This window comes from Anomalospiza imberbis, chromosome 9, assembly GCF_031753505.1.
Source record: "Anomalospiza imberbis isolate Cuckoo-Finch-1a 21T00152 chromosome 9, ASM3175350v1, whole genome shotgun sequence".
NCBI lineage: Eukaryota > Metazoa > Chordata > Aves > Passeriformes > Viduidae > Anomalospiza > Anomalospiza imberbis.
This window is the reverse complement of record NC_089689.1, coordinates 22,755,060-22,768,964: the sequence shown is the minus strand read 5'-3', so window position 1 is coordinate 22,768,964 and position 13,905 is coordinate 22,755,060. Positions and strand designations below refer to the sequence as shown.

Sequence of the window (13,905 nt, the reverse complement as noted above, 5' to 3'; positions counted from 1 at the left end):
GCACCCGAAAGGCCAAATGCATCCAGCAGCGATTTCTCCTCGGTGCTGCAAGGAATGCTCACCTGGTGTTCCCCCAAGGGCCCTTTGCCCTTTATTCATTGAGGTCAAGGTTGAGCTCGGAAGGCAACTGTGCACAAGGAGATGGGGACCACGGAAGGTTTTACATTCCCTGCTCGAGCAGAGCATGGGTCCATCACTGCAGGGAGCCCATGGGCTCTGTAAAGGGGCTGGAACCATCACACTTCTTTTAAAAGCCCTTCCAAAGCTTTGTATCATGGAAAGCATCCTGCTGCTCTGCACGCACTGCCCACAGACCCTGCTACAGCTTTTCCTGCAATGCCCCAGCCTGTAAACATTCCCCCAGTATCATGTCTCCCTTGAAAGGCCACAGGGTGGGGAGCAAGCTGTGGAGAATTTCTTCTGCATTTCTTCACCCCACCCCTGCTGAGATGCGCCCATGCTCCCAGCCCCACAAAAGGGCAGCACAACGGGCTGTCCCAAAGCACGTGGCATGAGCAGATGTCCCTTGGGGACAACACTTCTACCCTTCCCACCATCCCCACCGGTTTCCCAGGGCTGGGCAGTGACTGCCTGTGACCCCAGGATTGGTTTCATCAACAGATTGCACCATGAAGCAGCATCCTACAAAGACTGGACTCATCCCTTGATATTCTGAGGAGCACTGAATCATCTTCTCCATACTGGCTTCACCCTATAAAGTTTTAAGCAGAGATTACCCCCGCTCTTCACTCTGTAATGCACAATAAAGAAAAAGGATGTGTGAAACTTGTCTCCCTGCTCACCAGCTTTGCTGCCCTGGCTCTGCTCCCCCTGCCCGAGCTGCTCAGTGTGTAAGTGTATGTAAATCTGTGGCAGTACACACAACACCCCCATCTCCTGCTCTCCTCTGAGCAGACAGAGTAATTACAGTGCAGCAGTGCCAGCACGAGGCATTTCTGCTGATGAATGCACTCAATCTAAGCACAGTTTTATGTATCATTAAGTCCTTTAGCATTCAAAAAATAACTTTTTTGATGGCAGATAATACTGTAATCACTCATGATTGCCTATAAAATTACCTTCATTGAGCTGTGTAAAACAACTACAGGAGTAAAACAACTACAGGAGTGATTTTACTCACTTAACTTTTTTTTTTTTTTCTTATTTATTTTTTAATGCAAAGCTGTTTGGACTCAGATCCCTGTAACACAGACAATGTTAGAAATAAGTTCCTACTCCCTCATTTATATAGAAAGGAGCTTTTCAGAGGCTGTTGCTTAAGATGCTTTCAGCAATATCAGGATCTCCCAAGGGGTCCTTCCCACCCTGGGGATCCCTCTTTTATGATCTCTTCTGTTTTTCCTTCAAGCTACCATGCAACAGCTGCTATGTAAACAAGGAGCAAGAGAGTTTTGCAAATGAAAGTTGCATGTGCAAGTCCTCTCCCAGGGCAGCTCCTCCTTCACTCTGCTAGTGGAGAAAATGGGTGAGCAGTTCCTAATCTGCTTCAGAACAGAGCCCACAAAGCTGGCAACAAACCATATGTTCGAACTGATTGTGGTAACTCACACACTCCAGCTTGAAGAAGATTTGGGAGCAACCAGCCCTTGCACTGACAAAGCTCTGGGGAACAGGCAGTGAGGAGGACAAGCACCTTTTCAAGGCAAAAGTGACTACAAAGTGAACAATAAAAGCATCATTGAGTGAACAACTTGGTTGAAACATGCAGTTTTCTGACAGGGACAAAAGAAATCATATGGCACTGCCTCTTGCCCAAGCTGCTGAACAACCTCCTTGCAGGGGTTAAACAGCTCTGAGTGGAGCTGCTTCACCTTCTTGCAGATCATGTTGACTAACTCCTCTCGAGAGTCAGGAACCAACAAGGAGAGGAGAAACAAAGCAAGGACTGCTGGCTGTTGTAAATGTAGCTTGGATCTTCTTCCAGAGAGCCAGATTCCAGGAAACAGGTGACTGGCAATTGGAGGCAGGAACAGGTTGTTAATTTCTGTGAAACAGTCTAAAAGCAGCAGGGTGAAATGGCAAAACAGAAGTGTAAAATTCCTGGGTGAACAGCAAACAATTTCTTATTTCCTCCTTGGAAATAAGAAGAGTAAATGAAATTAGCTGTGGGAGGCCAACAGGAGATGCTGCTTCCCTACAACACACGGATAAACCATGGGTCTCCCTACTCCAGGATGCCGGGAGTGCCAGAATCAGATTGCTTCACACAAGAAATATTTGTGTGAGCACACAGCTATTAGTCACTCCAACATAACCCCTAGCTAAAGGAGCCCTAGCATTCCAGATGCCAGGAGACAGTGCTAAGGAAAACACCACTGTGTTTACCATGCTCTTAGCACTGCTCTGGTGTCAGGTGAACAGGAACTAGCTGGTCCTTCAGCCCCAGCCAGTCTGGCTGACCCTGTGATTTGTCACAGACAGAAGATGACAACTTTATGCCCTTCCTTTGGTAACTGCAGGGTTCCAGTATCTCGGGGGTGTGGTGGCACCCACCCAGTCACAGCTCTGTGGACACAGGGAGGTATATGAGCAATGGGAAAAGAAGCCTTCACAGATCCAGCAGATCCTTTCATCCTCCCTTAGCCACAGGCTCCAGCCCTGCCAGGCAGTGGAGGAGGAGCAGGAGTAGGATCAGCCCTCAGTTCCAGCACTCCAAGATTCAAGTCCCATTTGCAGTAGCATATGGGCAGCCCTATGGACATAACAGCAGGAAAGTGCTCATCTGGCAAGGAGACACCAGTGTCCCAAAGGGACATCAGGGCGTCACTTGGCCACAGGCCAGCAGCTGGCTGCCACACCAGGCCATGGGGAACAAGACCAGACCCATTTTACCTCACTTAGCCAGTCCCAGGCACATTGTTCTGGGCAGGGCATCACCAGCCACCATCTGCACACGCTGGAGCTCCCCCTCCTCTGCTCTGTGTCCTCCACTGGCCCATCTCTGCTGGCAGCTGGGGCAGAGCTGGACCTGCTGTGTTTTGGGATTTCCCATGCCTGAATCCTCCTCAGCAGACACCCAAGCCTTGAGGGTCTCTGACTCTGAGACTGATGCTGCCCTGACTGATGCTTCAACCCCACTTATTCGCCCTCACACACTTCCCCAGGAAACGGGAGAAGGAGAGTCTCCGGCAGCAGCTCCTGGGGGCGCAGGTGCTCCAGGCATAACTCTCCTACTTTGTTTTCTTCCCTTTCACAAACTGAACTGCAGAAGTTGAAAACTGTTTTTGCACGAGAGATTTTAAGCAGGACTTAAATTAGGGGGAAGAAGGCTGGAGAAGTAATTTTGTCTCCCACAAGAACTAGTTTTAATTTCTGTTTCTCCAAAGTCGCCCACCTTTCTTGTTTTCATGTTGAAAGACCTCAGTGCACATGGTTTTACAACCTGCCAGGGAACACCCTCATTTTGGCATTTGGATCTCTGCCATGGGCTGAGATCACTGCAGGAGAGTGGAGCCTCCACGGTGAGAAAGAAGGAAAGGGGAGATTGGGATCACAGGCATCATGTGCTGTGCCAGCTTTGACCTGATTACATCCTCCTGATTCATGGGAAGGGCACTCCTGCCAACCCACTTCTCTCTTGTGAGCCAACTGCAGTGCCCTTGGGAGTTTGCAATCTTGTATAACTCTCTGAGCCCCATAATCTGAAAAGGGGCAGGGAGGGGGAAGGAAAAAAAAGAAGTTAAAGGAAAAAAAAACTGCTGGGAAAACTGCTGTTCCGGCATGTGATTTCCTTGACGCAGATAACAGGCAGCTGAATATTCTCAGAACAAGAAGAAATGGAGTTCATGAGGACTGAGTACATTTGAGGCTTCAAAACTCTTCAGTAAAGAGCCCCAGGACACGGAGTATGAGCAGCACACCCCCGGACACTGTGGATGCACAGCACAGCAGCTCCTTCCAAGGGTGCCAGGTTCTGGCACAAGTGGTTCGAGTGCTTCCAGAGGAGCCCTGAGATCCTGAAGACTGAAAGAAATAAAGCCAGTGGCCTGAGCAATAATGCCAGGAAAATCGAGTCTGAGTGCATCTAGCTCCATCACATTTTCTAGCTCAGCATCTGCTCAGGGGTGGCTTGGGAACAGCTCATCCTGCTGGGAAGTGAGAAAACAGCCCAGATTCTTCCCAACAGCTTTTTCACAATCCTAGGGGCAGTATCTAAACTGTATAGCTTGAAATATTTTCCGACAGACTTTTTTAAGTCACGGAGGTTTTTTTTTAAAGGACAGACCCCTTGTGGGGCTGGCGATGAAGAAATTCTTTTGGAGTTTCCCCCAACACGGAGTGCAAGGCCGCAGAAAGCAGGGATGCTAGATAGCGCTGTTCGGAGCCGCGGCACTTTGCACAGCACAGGCACACCCGTGCTCGGCCAGTGACAAGCGAACTCCGCTGGGCACAGCCTGCGACATTTATTCTTTTTCCCACACAGCCGCTTGGCTCCAGGAAATGCACAAGAGTCGGGTACCTTTGGGACTCCCCTCCGTGCTGCCTTGATCCTCCGAGCCACGACTGTTCCCGGAGGGGCTGAAAAATTACGGCGAGATCAAAGCCTCCCCGGGCGAACGGAAAAACCCACAAACCTTATCAGATAGAGACCACCCAGCACAGGGAGGAGCGAGCTGTCACCCAGCAGCTTTTCCTGCTCCCGAACCTCCCCCTCGCCGCCCGCGCTGCGCTCGCACGGCAGCAAGCCGGTTAAATCCCTCGGAATCCCGGCCAGGTTTTGGCTCGCTCTCCCCGGGCGGGTGCCCTTGGCCGGCCGGGCCGGGCGGGGCGGAGCGGGGCGCGGTGGTTCGGGGTGCCGCGGCTGCCGCTGCCGCCGGTGCCGGTGCCGCAGCCGCGCCATGCGGGTGCCGCTGCCCGCCCTGCTCGGCGGCTCGGCCCTGCTGCTGCTGCTGCTGCGATGGCGGCGGCGCCGGGCGCTCTGGAGGAAGGTGGCGGAGGCGCAGGAGCGGCAGGAGCTCAGCCTGGTGCGGATGGAGGCGGCGGCGCGGCGCTTTCGCGAGCAGGTGAGCGCCGGCAGCCGCGGCCCCCGCTCCATCCCCCGGGGGGGGCTCCTCACCTGGGTCCCCTCCCCATCGCCTAGCCCGAGCCGCCCTCCCTGCGAGGGGCGGCTGCTCGCCCGCCTGTCAGGTGCTCTCCCGGCTCCTTGTACGGACCCACGGGGATTTAGTGTTGTCATTACTTTCCCTTTCTGAGTCAATGTGTGTGTGTACCCCTCAGCATCGTAGCGATCGCCGCTGTCGCAGGGATGGGGAGGAAACGCTGCGTGGGGCAGCGGGAGATAACCCCGCTGCCGTTATCCCGATAACAGTCACGGGCAGCGAGGAGGGGAAAATCCCTGTCTGGAAGCTCCCCGTGGCCGTGGCGGGAGGCTCAGGCTGCTTGAGGAGGCAGCAGGAAGAGGCGACGGGGGATGTGTTATCAGCAGAGGCCAAAGTGCAGCCGCAGCTGCAGGGGCAGGGCAGGGATGCGATGGTGCCCCGCGGCCCCGGCAGGCAGCCCGGCCTCGGGCTGGAGCAAAGTCGCTCAGGTTCAGAGTCCAGCTCGGACGCGTGAGGTTTGATACATTTTTCATGATGTTTGGTAAGTGGTGAAGAAACCTCTGCTGATCCAAAAATTGCCAGCCATGGGGCTCCCTCGTTTTTGCACTTCCATGTGCAAATATGTTATAGTGCCAGGAGAACTGGCTCTGGTTCTGGTTTCATTCCTTGATGGAACCATTTGTATAACCATGACGCCAGCTCCCACTGTAACTCAGCAAGAGCATTGCACTAAGCTGCTCCCCCAGGCCTGGCCGTGACCTGTCTGAGCAAGGCTGTGTGAATGGCTTTATTTTAATTAGTAGGTGTTTGGTGTGACTGGTCTGAACAGGCAGAAAGACTGAGAAAGCCAGGGCTAATATTAGCCCTGAGGGTTTCACACCGTGCCCACAGGTGTCAGGTAGAGCAGGATGTGGTCTTGAGGCAGATACCACCTTCAGTGACTAAATGGCAGATATTTTTGGGTGAGTTACGAGGGGACCAAGGAGAAAGGAGGAACCCATCAGCTGAAGTAGAAGTGTGACATTGCCTGTTCAACATTTCCCGTAGCATCCTTCCGTGAAGGTGGTCTCCGTCCTCTCTCTGCCTCTGCCAGAGCTCTCCAAGAAGCTCCGAGATGGCTCCCTGCCTCTGGACCACGTCTTCTATGCCTATGTGGGCAAGGTGAGGAGCAAGGGCAGCAGGACAGCATCTCACCCATGGTGGGGCTGGCTGTTTTTGGGAGGAGCACAATACAAGGTTCAAACCTGGCTCAAATGCTGCTGAGCTGTCACTGCTCACTAGTTAGTGGCTTTCTGTGAGTGGTTATAGAGCTGGGCATCTGGCTGCCATAACTCTCAGCTTGGTTTGGAGGAAAAAGGAGCAGCAAACAGCATCTGCAGAGCCCATGCCTTCCTGGGGGAGCCCACACCTTCCCTAGGGCAGGTATACCTCTAGGGAAGTGGCAGAGTGCTGCTGTGGTCTCCCCTCCATCTCCAAATGGGTTGTTAAACCTCAAAAAGTCAGTTTTCATGTTCATTCTCTACTTTTGCCTTAATGTTATGATCACTTCCTGGGTTCCCTCATAGGGACAATCATTTATGCCACCCCAGAAGCTCAAACAAGAGAACTTATCTGAGCTGAGTGCCTCCCTTTAGCACACACAAGCTGGTACTATGGCCCCACTGTGTCCATCTTGGAGTTTGGCTTGAAAAGTAGCAGGAAGGGCTGCCCTGATACCACTTGTGCAGATGGGGAGGAGGAAGAGGGGGAAGAGGCAGCTGTCCTTTGCAGAACAGAGGTCATTGTGCAGCACCATGGGCTGTGACTCACCTGTGGGCTTGTCCTCCTTTCCCCAAGGCCCTCCAAATTGCCACAGAAACCAACTGCATCACGGAGTTTCTGCAGGAAAGTGAGACCCAGCTCCGCAAAGCCAAGCTGATGGAGAAGCAAGGTCTGCTCTATGGTGTGCCTGTCAGCATCAAAGACTCCATCGACTGCCAGGTACCTCCAGCACAATTCCACTGTATCCTGAAATCCCTGTGGGTTCAAGTTTGGGCAGGGGGGATCTTTAACCTCAGAACCTGGCTTGACTTTGTCATAGCTGATGTGGAACGGGCTGCCTGGACAGGGGAGGGGTTTTGCTGCCTGTCTCCCATGTGAACCAGAGAAGTGTGGTCAGATTTGCCATCAACGCACCTTTAAATGTGTGTGTGATGGGTGAGTTGCTGGAGGTGCATTTATGCACTTAAACGTGTAGATAAAAGTATGGGGGCAGGGAGAATTGCAGTCCTCCAACTGGAAACCTCATTGTCCTCTGTTCCCAGGGTCATGATTCCACGTTGGGGTTCATAAAAAACCTCAATAAACCTGCAGCAGAGGACAGCGTTGTGGTGCAGGTGCTCAAGAGACAGGGGGCAATTCCATTTGTCAAAACCAATGTCCCCCAGTCCCTCATCAGGTAGGTGGGTGCTCCCTTCCCTCAGCATAGCAGTAGTGCTCTCTTCCTTCTCTCAGGGGAGGGTTTCTATCTGGTCTCATTCTCATTTCCCACTTCTTTTTATATAACAACACCTGGTGTACATTCTTTGTGTCTATAAATTTCACTTTAAAAAGTAAACACATTTACACTGAGGATAAAACTTATCTCTAGATCCACATGAAATCAAGAAGCAGAAGAGGAGGAGAGGAGAGAAACTGTTTTTATCTTTTTTAAAAGTAACCTCTCAGAGATGGCCCTATTAACTCTAAAATGCAAACACATATTCATGGAAGGGGAAGCTAGTTAAGCTAATGGCCTTAAATTATTCTGCCCCCAAACCTCCTGCTCTATCTGGCAAGACTACTCTTGGTGTCATTGATATGTGGTGTGCTCAGGTGTGCTCTGCTGGACAGCCACCCTTCTAGTGTCCCTGTGTCCTGCCAAGTGAGCTCTGACAAAGCTCCTATGTGGGTGACCATTGCCCAAGCCCTGTGAAATGCCTTCCTTAAGGTGATGTGGTAATGGCTGGCCACAGTTCAAAAAAGCCACACAAAGAGGTTGCCCCAGGGATTATCAGACTTTGCACCACTTTCTGGGGAAGTCCAGTGTCAGATATCTCTGCAGCTGGCATTTGGCCTGTGCTCAAACAGGGGCTCAGCCTTGGGTGATCTGTGGCACTGGCTACCTGAAGAGGAAGACTTTCCAGGAGGGTTGATGTATTTGTGCTGCCAGAGGTTCTCTCTGGGATGGGTTTAATGTCAGTGAAATAATCTGTCAGTGAATTCAGGTCCTGGGATCACCAGGAAAAGGCTCATGGTCTTCATGACCACAGTAAGCTATGTCAGTGTAACAACTACTGAATTACCTGATTGCCTTCTCAAGGTCTCTTAGTGGTGACTGGGCTCCACAGCAGCAGATACCTGAATTCCTCATTTGCAATATGTCTCTCTCTCTTCAGCTATGACTGCAAGAACTTAATCTTTGGTCAGACCCGCAACCCTCTGCTGTACACCAGAACCCCCGGCGGCTCCTCTGGTGGAGAGGGAGCACTTGTAGGAGGTGGTGGGTCCATCTTGGGCATTGGGACAGATGTAGGAGGGAGCCTGCGTTTTCCTGCTGCCTTCTGTGGGATCTGTGCAATCAAACCCACAGGGAAGAGACTCAGGTACTGTGAGAAATGCAGCAACGTCTCTGGGTGACACCCACTCTACCAACCACTGTGCTGGGATGCTCCTACTCCTGTGGGCAAGGGAAACTTGGGAAGAACTGGGAAGAGCTCATTTATCCCTCCTCCCTGGGCAATATCTGAAGCCAGTATGGAGGGAAGCATTGGTTGCCTCAGAATGGAGATGGGGAAGCTTCTTCATCTGCATGCCGAGGGGGTGGTTCTTCCTGACTGACATGGCCTAAATCACTCAGGCTTAGACTTTGTCTCTTGAGCTTTCTCTTGGCCCTTTGTTCAGCCAACATTCACATCTGCAATTTTAATTAATACTTGCTACTGCTTAAAGCCTTTCCTTTCAAAGAAAACTACTCAGCTGCTGTATTTTGTGTGTCTTTTCTTTACAGCAAAAGAGGAGTAATGGCTGGAGTCGTTGGGCAAAAGGCAGGTAGGAGTTGATGCCTGTCCCCCAACAGCAGGGCAGGGGTGAGGAGGACCCTCAGCTGGTTATGGGGCACTTTCTCCATCACATTTAGAGAGAAGCAGTTTCCCTTTCAGGGTTTTTTTTATTACATGAGTTGAGAGGAGCTGTTTATGTAGCATAAACCACAATACAACCTGTTACCACAGGGTGTGGCCTTGTCTGTCACTGCTTCGTGAGGGTGGGATTAGCAGCCAAAGGGAGTGTCTGATGTTGTCCTCATTGTGTGATTGACAAAGCTTTTGTGTTTTTTTTTTTTAAAGTCATGAAATGGAGATGTCAGGGTGCATATTAATGGATGGCAACTCAGTCCATAATGATGGACCTGTGGGTGAGAAGTCACTTGTGGGCATCCCCTGCCCAATTCTTAAAGAGGAACTATTGTCAACACTACATTAAGACAAAACAATGCCAAGAGGTCCTGGTTGTGCAGAACATGCCCTTGAAAGACCCTCAGCCACGAATGCTCTCTTGTGGTCTCTTCCAGTGGCTGCAGCAGTGGGACCACTGGCAAAAGACGTGGAGAGCCTGGCGCTGTGCCTGCGGGCTCTCCTGTGCGAGGACATGTTCAGCCTGGACAGCACAGTGCCACCCCTCCCCTTCAATGAAGAGGTACAGAGCCTCCAAGGGGCCAGAGATCTCTGGGGAGAGCTGCAGCCTGAAAACACCTGACCCACGGGTGGGCACCTGGGCAGAGCCAAGTGCTGCTTTCCAAACTCGCCCCGTGGCATGGGTGTGCTGCTGGCTCCCCTGGCACCCTTCCAGCCAGCATCTCCCTCTCCCTGCAGGTGTATTCCAGCACAAAGCCCCTCCGCATTGGCTACTACGAGACCGATTTCTTCACCATGCCCAGCCCGGCCATGAGACGTGCCGTCCGCGAGACCAAGCAGCTCTTGGAGGAGGCTGGCCACACGGTAGGGGCTGCTTGGACAGGAGGACAAGCCCATCCCATGTCTTTTGACTCAGAAGTTGTTGCTCAAAGGGAAAACATTGTTTTCAGGGAAGGATGGAGGTTTTCCTGTGGGCTTGTAAGGAAATCCTCGGCCCGCTTCAAGCCCTCAGTGGCTTCTCCCAAACAGTGCCTGTGCCACTGATACCCTCCTCCATTATCCCTCCAGCTGGTGCCCTTTGAACTCACAAATGTGGACTACGTGATCTTTAACTACTGCGTCAGGGGAATGTTTGCAGATGGAGGCAGCTCCTTTGTCAGGAAATTGTAAGTGTGGCCTGGAATGGTTTGGTGGGATTGGTGCCTATCTATAAAAATCCTCCCTAGGGTCTGGCTGGACTCGGGATACAGGTAGCAGATATAGTGGATGGAGGTAGTGGCTGGTAGGCACTGGCGGGGGCTTAACATTAAGTGATTCAGCTGTACCTTGGTTCTCTTTGGGATTGCTACCAGCCATGGAAGGAGTCTGGGGGCTGATATCCTGTAAATGCTGTGAGAATCAAGTGTTGTCCAGCAGAATACAGCAAACCTCTTTTTGTCACTTAGATACACTGTTCAGAGGGGTTGGCCTGGGAAAAGCTGGTCTGCTGTGATTGCTTCCTACCACTGCTCAGCTAAACCCCCCCCTCTCCCTTTCAGCAAAGGGGAGATGGAGAAAGGCGGCATGGGGCTGTTCTTCTGGCTGGCAAAGGCACCACACTGGCTGAAAACTCTCCTCTCCTGGATTTCCAAACCTTTCGTAAGGTCCATTTCTTTCTAGAGTAGACAGAGTTAAGCTGTATGTGAATAACTTGTCTCCCTTTGCAATAAGGCTTTCTCATAGAGAAGTCTCTGGGCATTGTTATCAGACACATCTCCAAACTGGAGTGATGCTATTTCTGTTCCTTTTCTCCCTTGGGGAAAACCCACAAGTCCAGCCTGAAGACTGAGGAATCAGCTTCTATTTGTGACTGAGCTGTCTCGGAGGACAGAGCTGGGATTCATTTTTTTTTCCACTTTCTCCTGCTTAGGTGCCTCGATTTTCAAGTATCATAAGAAGTATGAAAGAAAAGTGAGTAAATCTGAGCCTGAGCAAATGTGTGAGGATTTGTTTTGCAGCAGTGTTTGCTACATGATTGATACTGCTGCAGCTGCATGTGTCTGAGAGAATGCAAGGCAGAAAATGCAAGGGTGGGAGCAAACAGAGCAATTTGTGTCAACACCATAACCCTGCTGGGTTTGGAAAACTGTTTGGAAATTGAGAGTGGGAATGACAGCAGGGTCATAGGCTTTTGCTTAGGAAGAGGATGAAGCTGTGGGAATGAAATATGGTGTTGGCTTCAGGACTGGTCAATGCATCCATCATCCCAAGAGGTAGGGATGCCATAAGGCAGAAAGAAGGTGTGAAAAAAGCCTTTCATTGGGTTTTTTTCCTTTTACAGCACAGTGGATGAAGTCTGGAGCCTTCATCATGAAATCGAGGTAAAGTATTACAGTTTGGGGTTAAATGGTTTTTGTTTGATTTCTCTTTGGGAAGAGGCAGATTCAGAACTCACCAAGGATAGGAGATGTTCAGATCTCTGGTGATATAAGATGGGAACATGTCACTCCTCAACAAATCTCACTTGGATGTGCAAGTTTTCAGCACATTTAAGCACATAGGCAAGTTCATGATGCCAAATCACACCTGAATTTTTGACACCTGCATATAAAAATGTAGGTCATCAGACTTGCCTTTATTTCCTTTCTGGTTTTCCAAAAACAAAAGCCCATGTCTCAAGTCACCACGTGCCTGTGCACTCAGTCTTTGCCCACTTCCAGTTTACCAGGGAGAGGGTAAACTTTGCGAGCTGGGAGGAATATTGTCCAAGCAGCAAAGCATTGCTGGATTTTAGCAGGATCAGGTCTGATGTAGCCTATTTGCTGCTCCCAGAGAAGAGCCAAGAGCCCAGCTGAATGCCCAAGGACAGCCTCAGCCAGCAGCTGTGGGACAGTAATCCACCCCACTGACCACCAGCACATTTCCTCCTCAGGACTTTTGCCACCAGTTCATTTCCCAGTGGAAGAAGCTGAATCTGGATGTCATGCTGTGCCCCATGCTGGGCCCGGCTCTCGGCATCGGCTACCCTGCGAAGCTCTCAGGTAGGGCACTGACAGGGGACCTTTGCTGTGATGCTGTGCCAGTGTCCATGAGCATTCCTCCTGCTTCCCTCACATCCCCAGGGTGCTGGCCAGCAGCAGGAAGAGCTCAGCTCTTGGGACAGCTGCGGGCCAGCCCACGGGGTGCACCTGGAACAACCCCCCGGTGCAGTGGGAGCCAAAGGGCCGATTTCCATCCCTCAGCCCCTGAGCTCCCAGTACGAGTGCCCCATTAGCTGGAATCCTGCATACACAGAGGGCTGAAGGCTTTCCCTGTGCAGGCTGGCACTGCAAGCTCCCCCTCTCCCCCAGTGGCAGTCAGCTACACCATGCTCTACAATGCCTTGGACTTCCCTGCTGGTGTTGTCCCTGTCACGCTGGTGACGGATGAGGACGAGGAGCAGCTGAAGGGCTACAAGGGATACTATCAGGACTGGTGGGACCGGACCCTGGCGAAGGTGAGCGGTGCCAGGTTCTCCAGGGGCACGAGCTCCCCCTTCCCTTCCTCTGGACATCCCCAAGCCTCTCCCTGTCTCTGTGCCCCAGGCTTTTCGTGGCAGTGTGGGGATGCCCGTGGCCGTGCAGTGCGTGGCCTTGCCGTGGCAGGAGGAGCTGTGCCTGCGCTTCATGAAGGAGGTGGAGACCCTCAGCCTGAAGAAGAACAGTTTCTTCTGAGCCCCGGGTGCTCAGCCGGAGCAGGATCCCAGCTAACAGCAGCGTGGGCCGTCCTTTGGTGTGACCCACAGGACCCTTGTTCCCCTCAGTGAGGATGCAGTGGTGGCTGGGCTGGCTGCTGGATTTGGGAGCAAGGGGAAAGCCAGGCGAGCTCTGATGTGGTGGAGCTCTTCCAGTCATTGTCCTAACACAGTACTTTTTATTATCTGAGTTATGTCTGTTATTTCAAGTCTGTGTTTGTGTGTGGGGTTGGGGTGGATTTTAATCACCCCAGGGAAATACAAGTATGTCAGCTTTCTTTTACAAATGGGGAAACTGGGGCACAGGCACTGGTTCTGTCTGAGATGCTCAGACTACTACTTGGAGCACTGTAGGAACAGGGATTTTCCCCTCTGTTCTCACCTCCCTGAGCATGAAATCTGGCGTTTTCCCTAGCACAGACCAGCGGTCAGAAGGGAAAGCTGAGCCTCCATGCAGACTCTGGCAAGCAGGGATGGAGCTGGCCCACTTCCCACAGGCCTGCTGGCACCCTGCACAGCATGAAGGAGAAATCATGGAATTGCAGAACAGTTTGTGTTGGAAGGGCCCTTAGAGATACCTCCTTCCAATCCCCTTCCACAGGCAGGGACACCTTCCACTAGAACAGGTTGCTCAGAGCTCCACCCAACCAGGTCTTGAACACTGCCAGGAACGAGGCATCCACAGCTTCTCTGGACAACCTGTGCCAGGGCCTCACCACCCCCAAGGAAAAAATGTCTTCTATCTCACCTAAATTCACTCCCTTTCAGTTTGAAGCCTGTATTGAGCAGCGTGCCAAGGTCAGATGGACAGCAGACAGCCTGCCCTGCACATCTTCTCCTCCCATTTGGCCCATGCCAGGTTTTCCAGCAGGATTTTCCTGCCACTGGCAGCCCCTATCGCTGGGGTTGGCAGCACTGGCTGCTCCCAGCAGGTTTCCAAGGGTGTTCCAAAAGGAATACCACAATGCAAAAGTGTTTTCCC

The 13,905-nt window shown here is 51.8% G+C and overlaps 1 protein-coding gene and 1 long non-coding RNA gene across 2 annotated transcripts; both read left to right on the top strand.

Annotated features, from left to right (window-relative positions):
- Positions 1-2,366: 2,366 nt before the first annotated feature.
- On the top strand, positions 2,367-4,029 carry LOC137478984 (uncharacterized). The gene is made up of 2 exons (XR_011001927.1): positions 2,367-2,542; positions 3,762-4,029. It is a non-coding gene; the product is annotated as an uncharacterized lncRNA (long non-coding RNA).
- A 648-nt stretch (positions 4,030-4,677) lies between these two features.
- On the top strand, positions 4,678-13,113 carry LOC137478675 (fatty-acid amide hydrolase 1-like). Its single transcript, XM_068198653.1, has 15 exons — positions 4,678-5,024; positions 6,108-6,221; positions 6,897-7,040; positions 7,364-7,497; positions 8,477-8,683; positions 9,088-9,128; positions 9,649-9,773; positions 9,950-10,075; positions 10,280-10,377; positions 10,750-10,849; positions 11,121-11,161; positions 11,532-11,571; positions 12,123-12,231; positions 12,541-12,686; positions 12,775-13,113. The coding sequence occupies exons 1-15, from the start codon at positions 4,860-4,862 to the stop codon at positions 12,901-12,903; spliced, it is 1,719 nt and encodes a 572-aa protein (XP_068054754.1). The 5' UTR covers positions 4,678-4,859; the 3' UTR covers positions 12,904-13,113.
- The last annotated feature ends 792 nt before the right edge of the window (positions 13,114-13,905 follow it).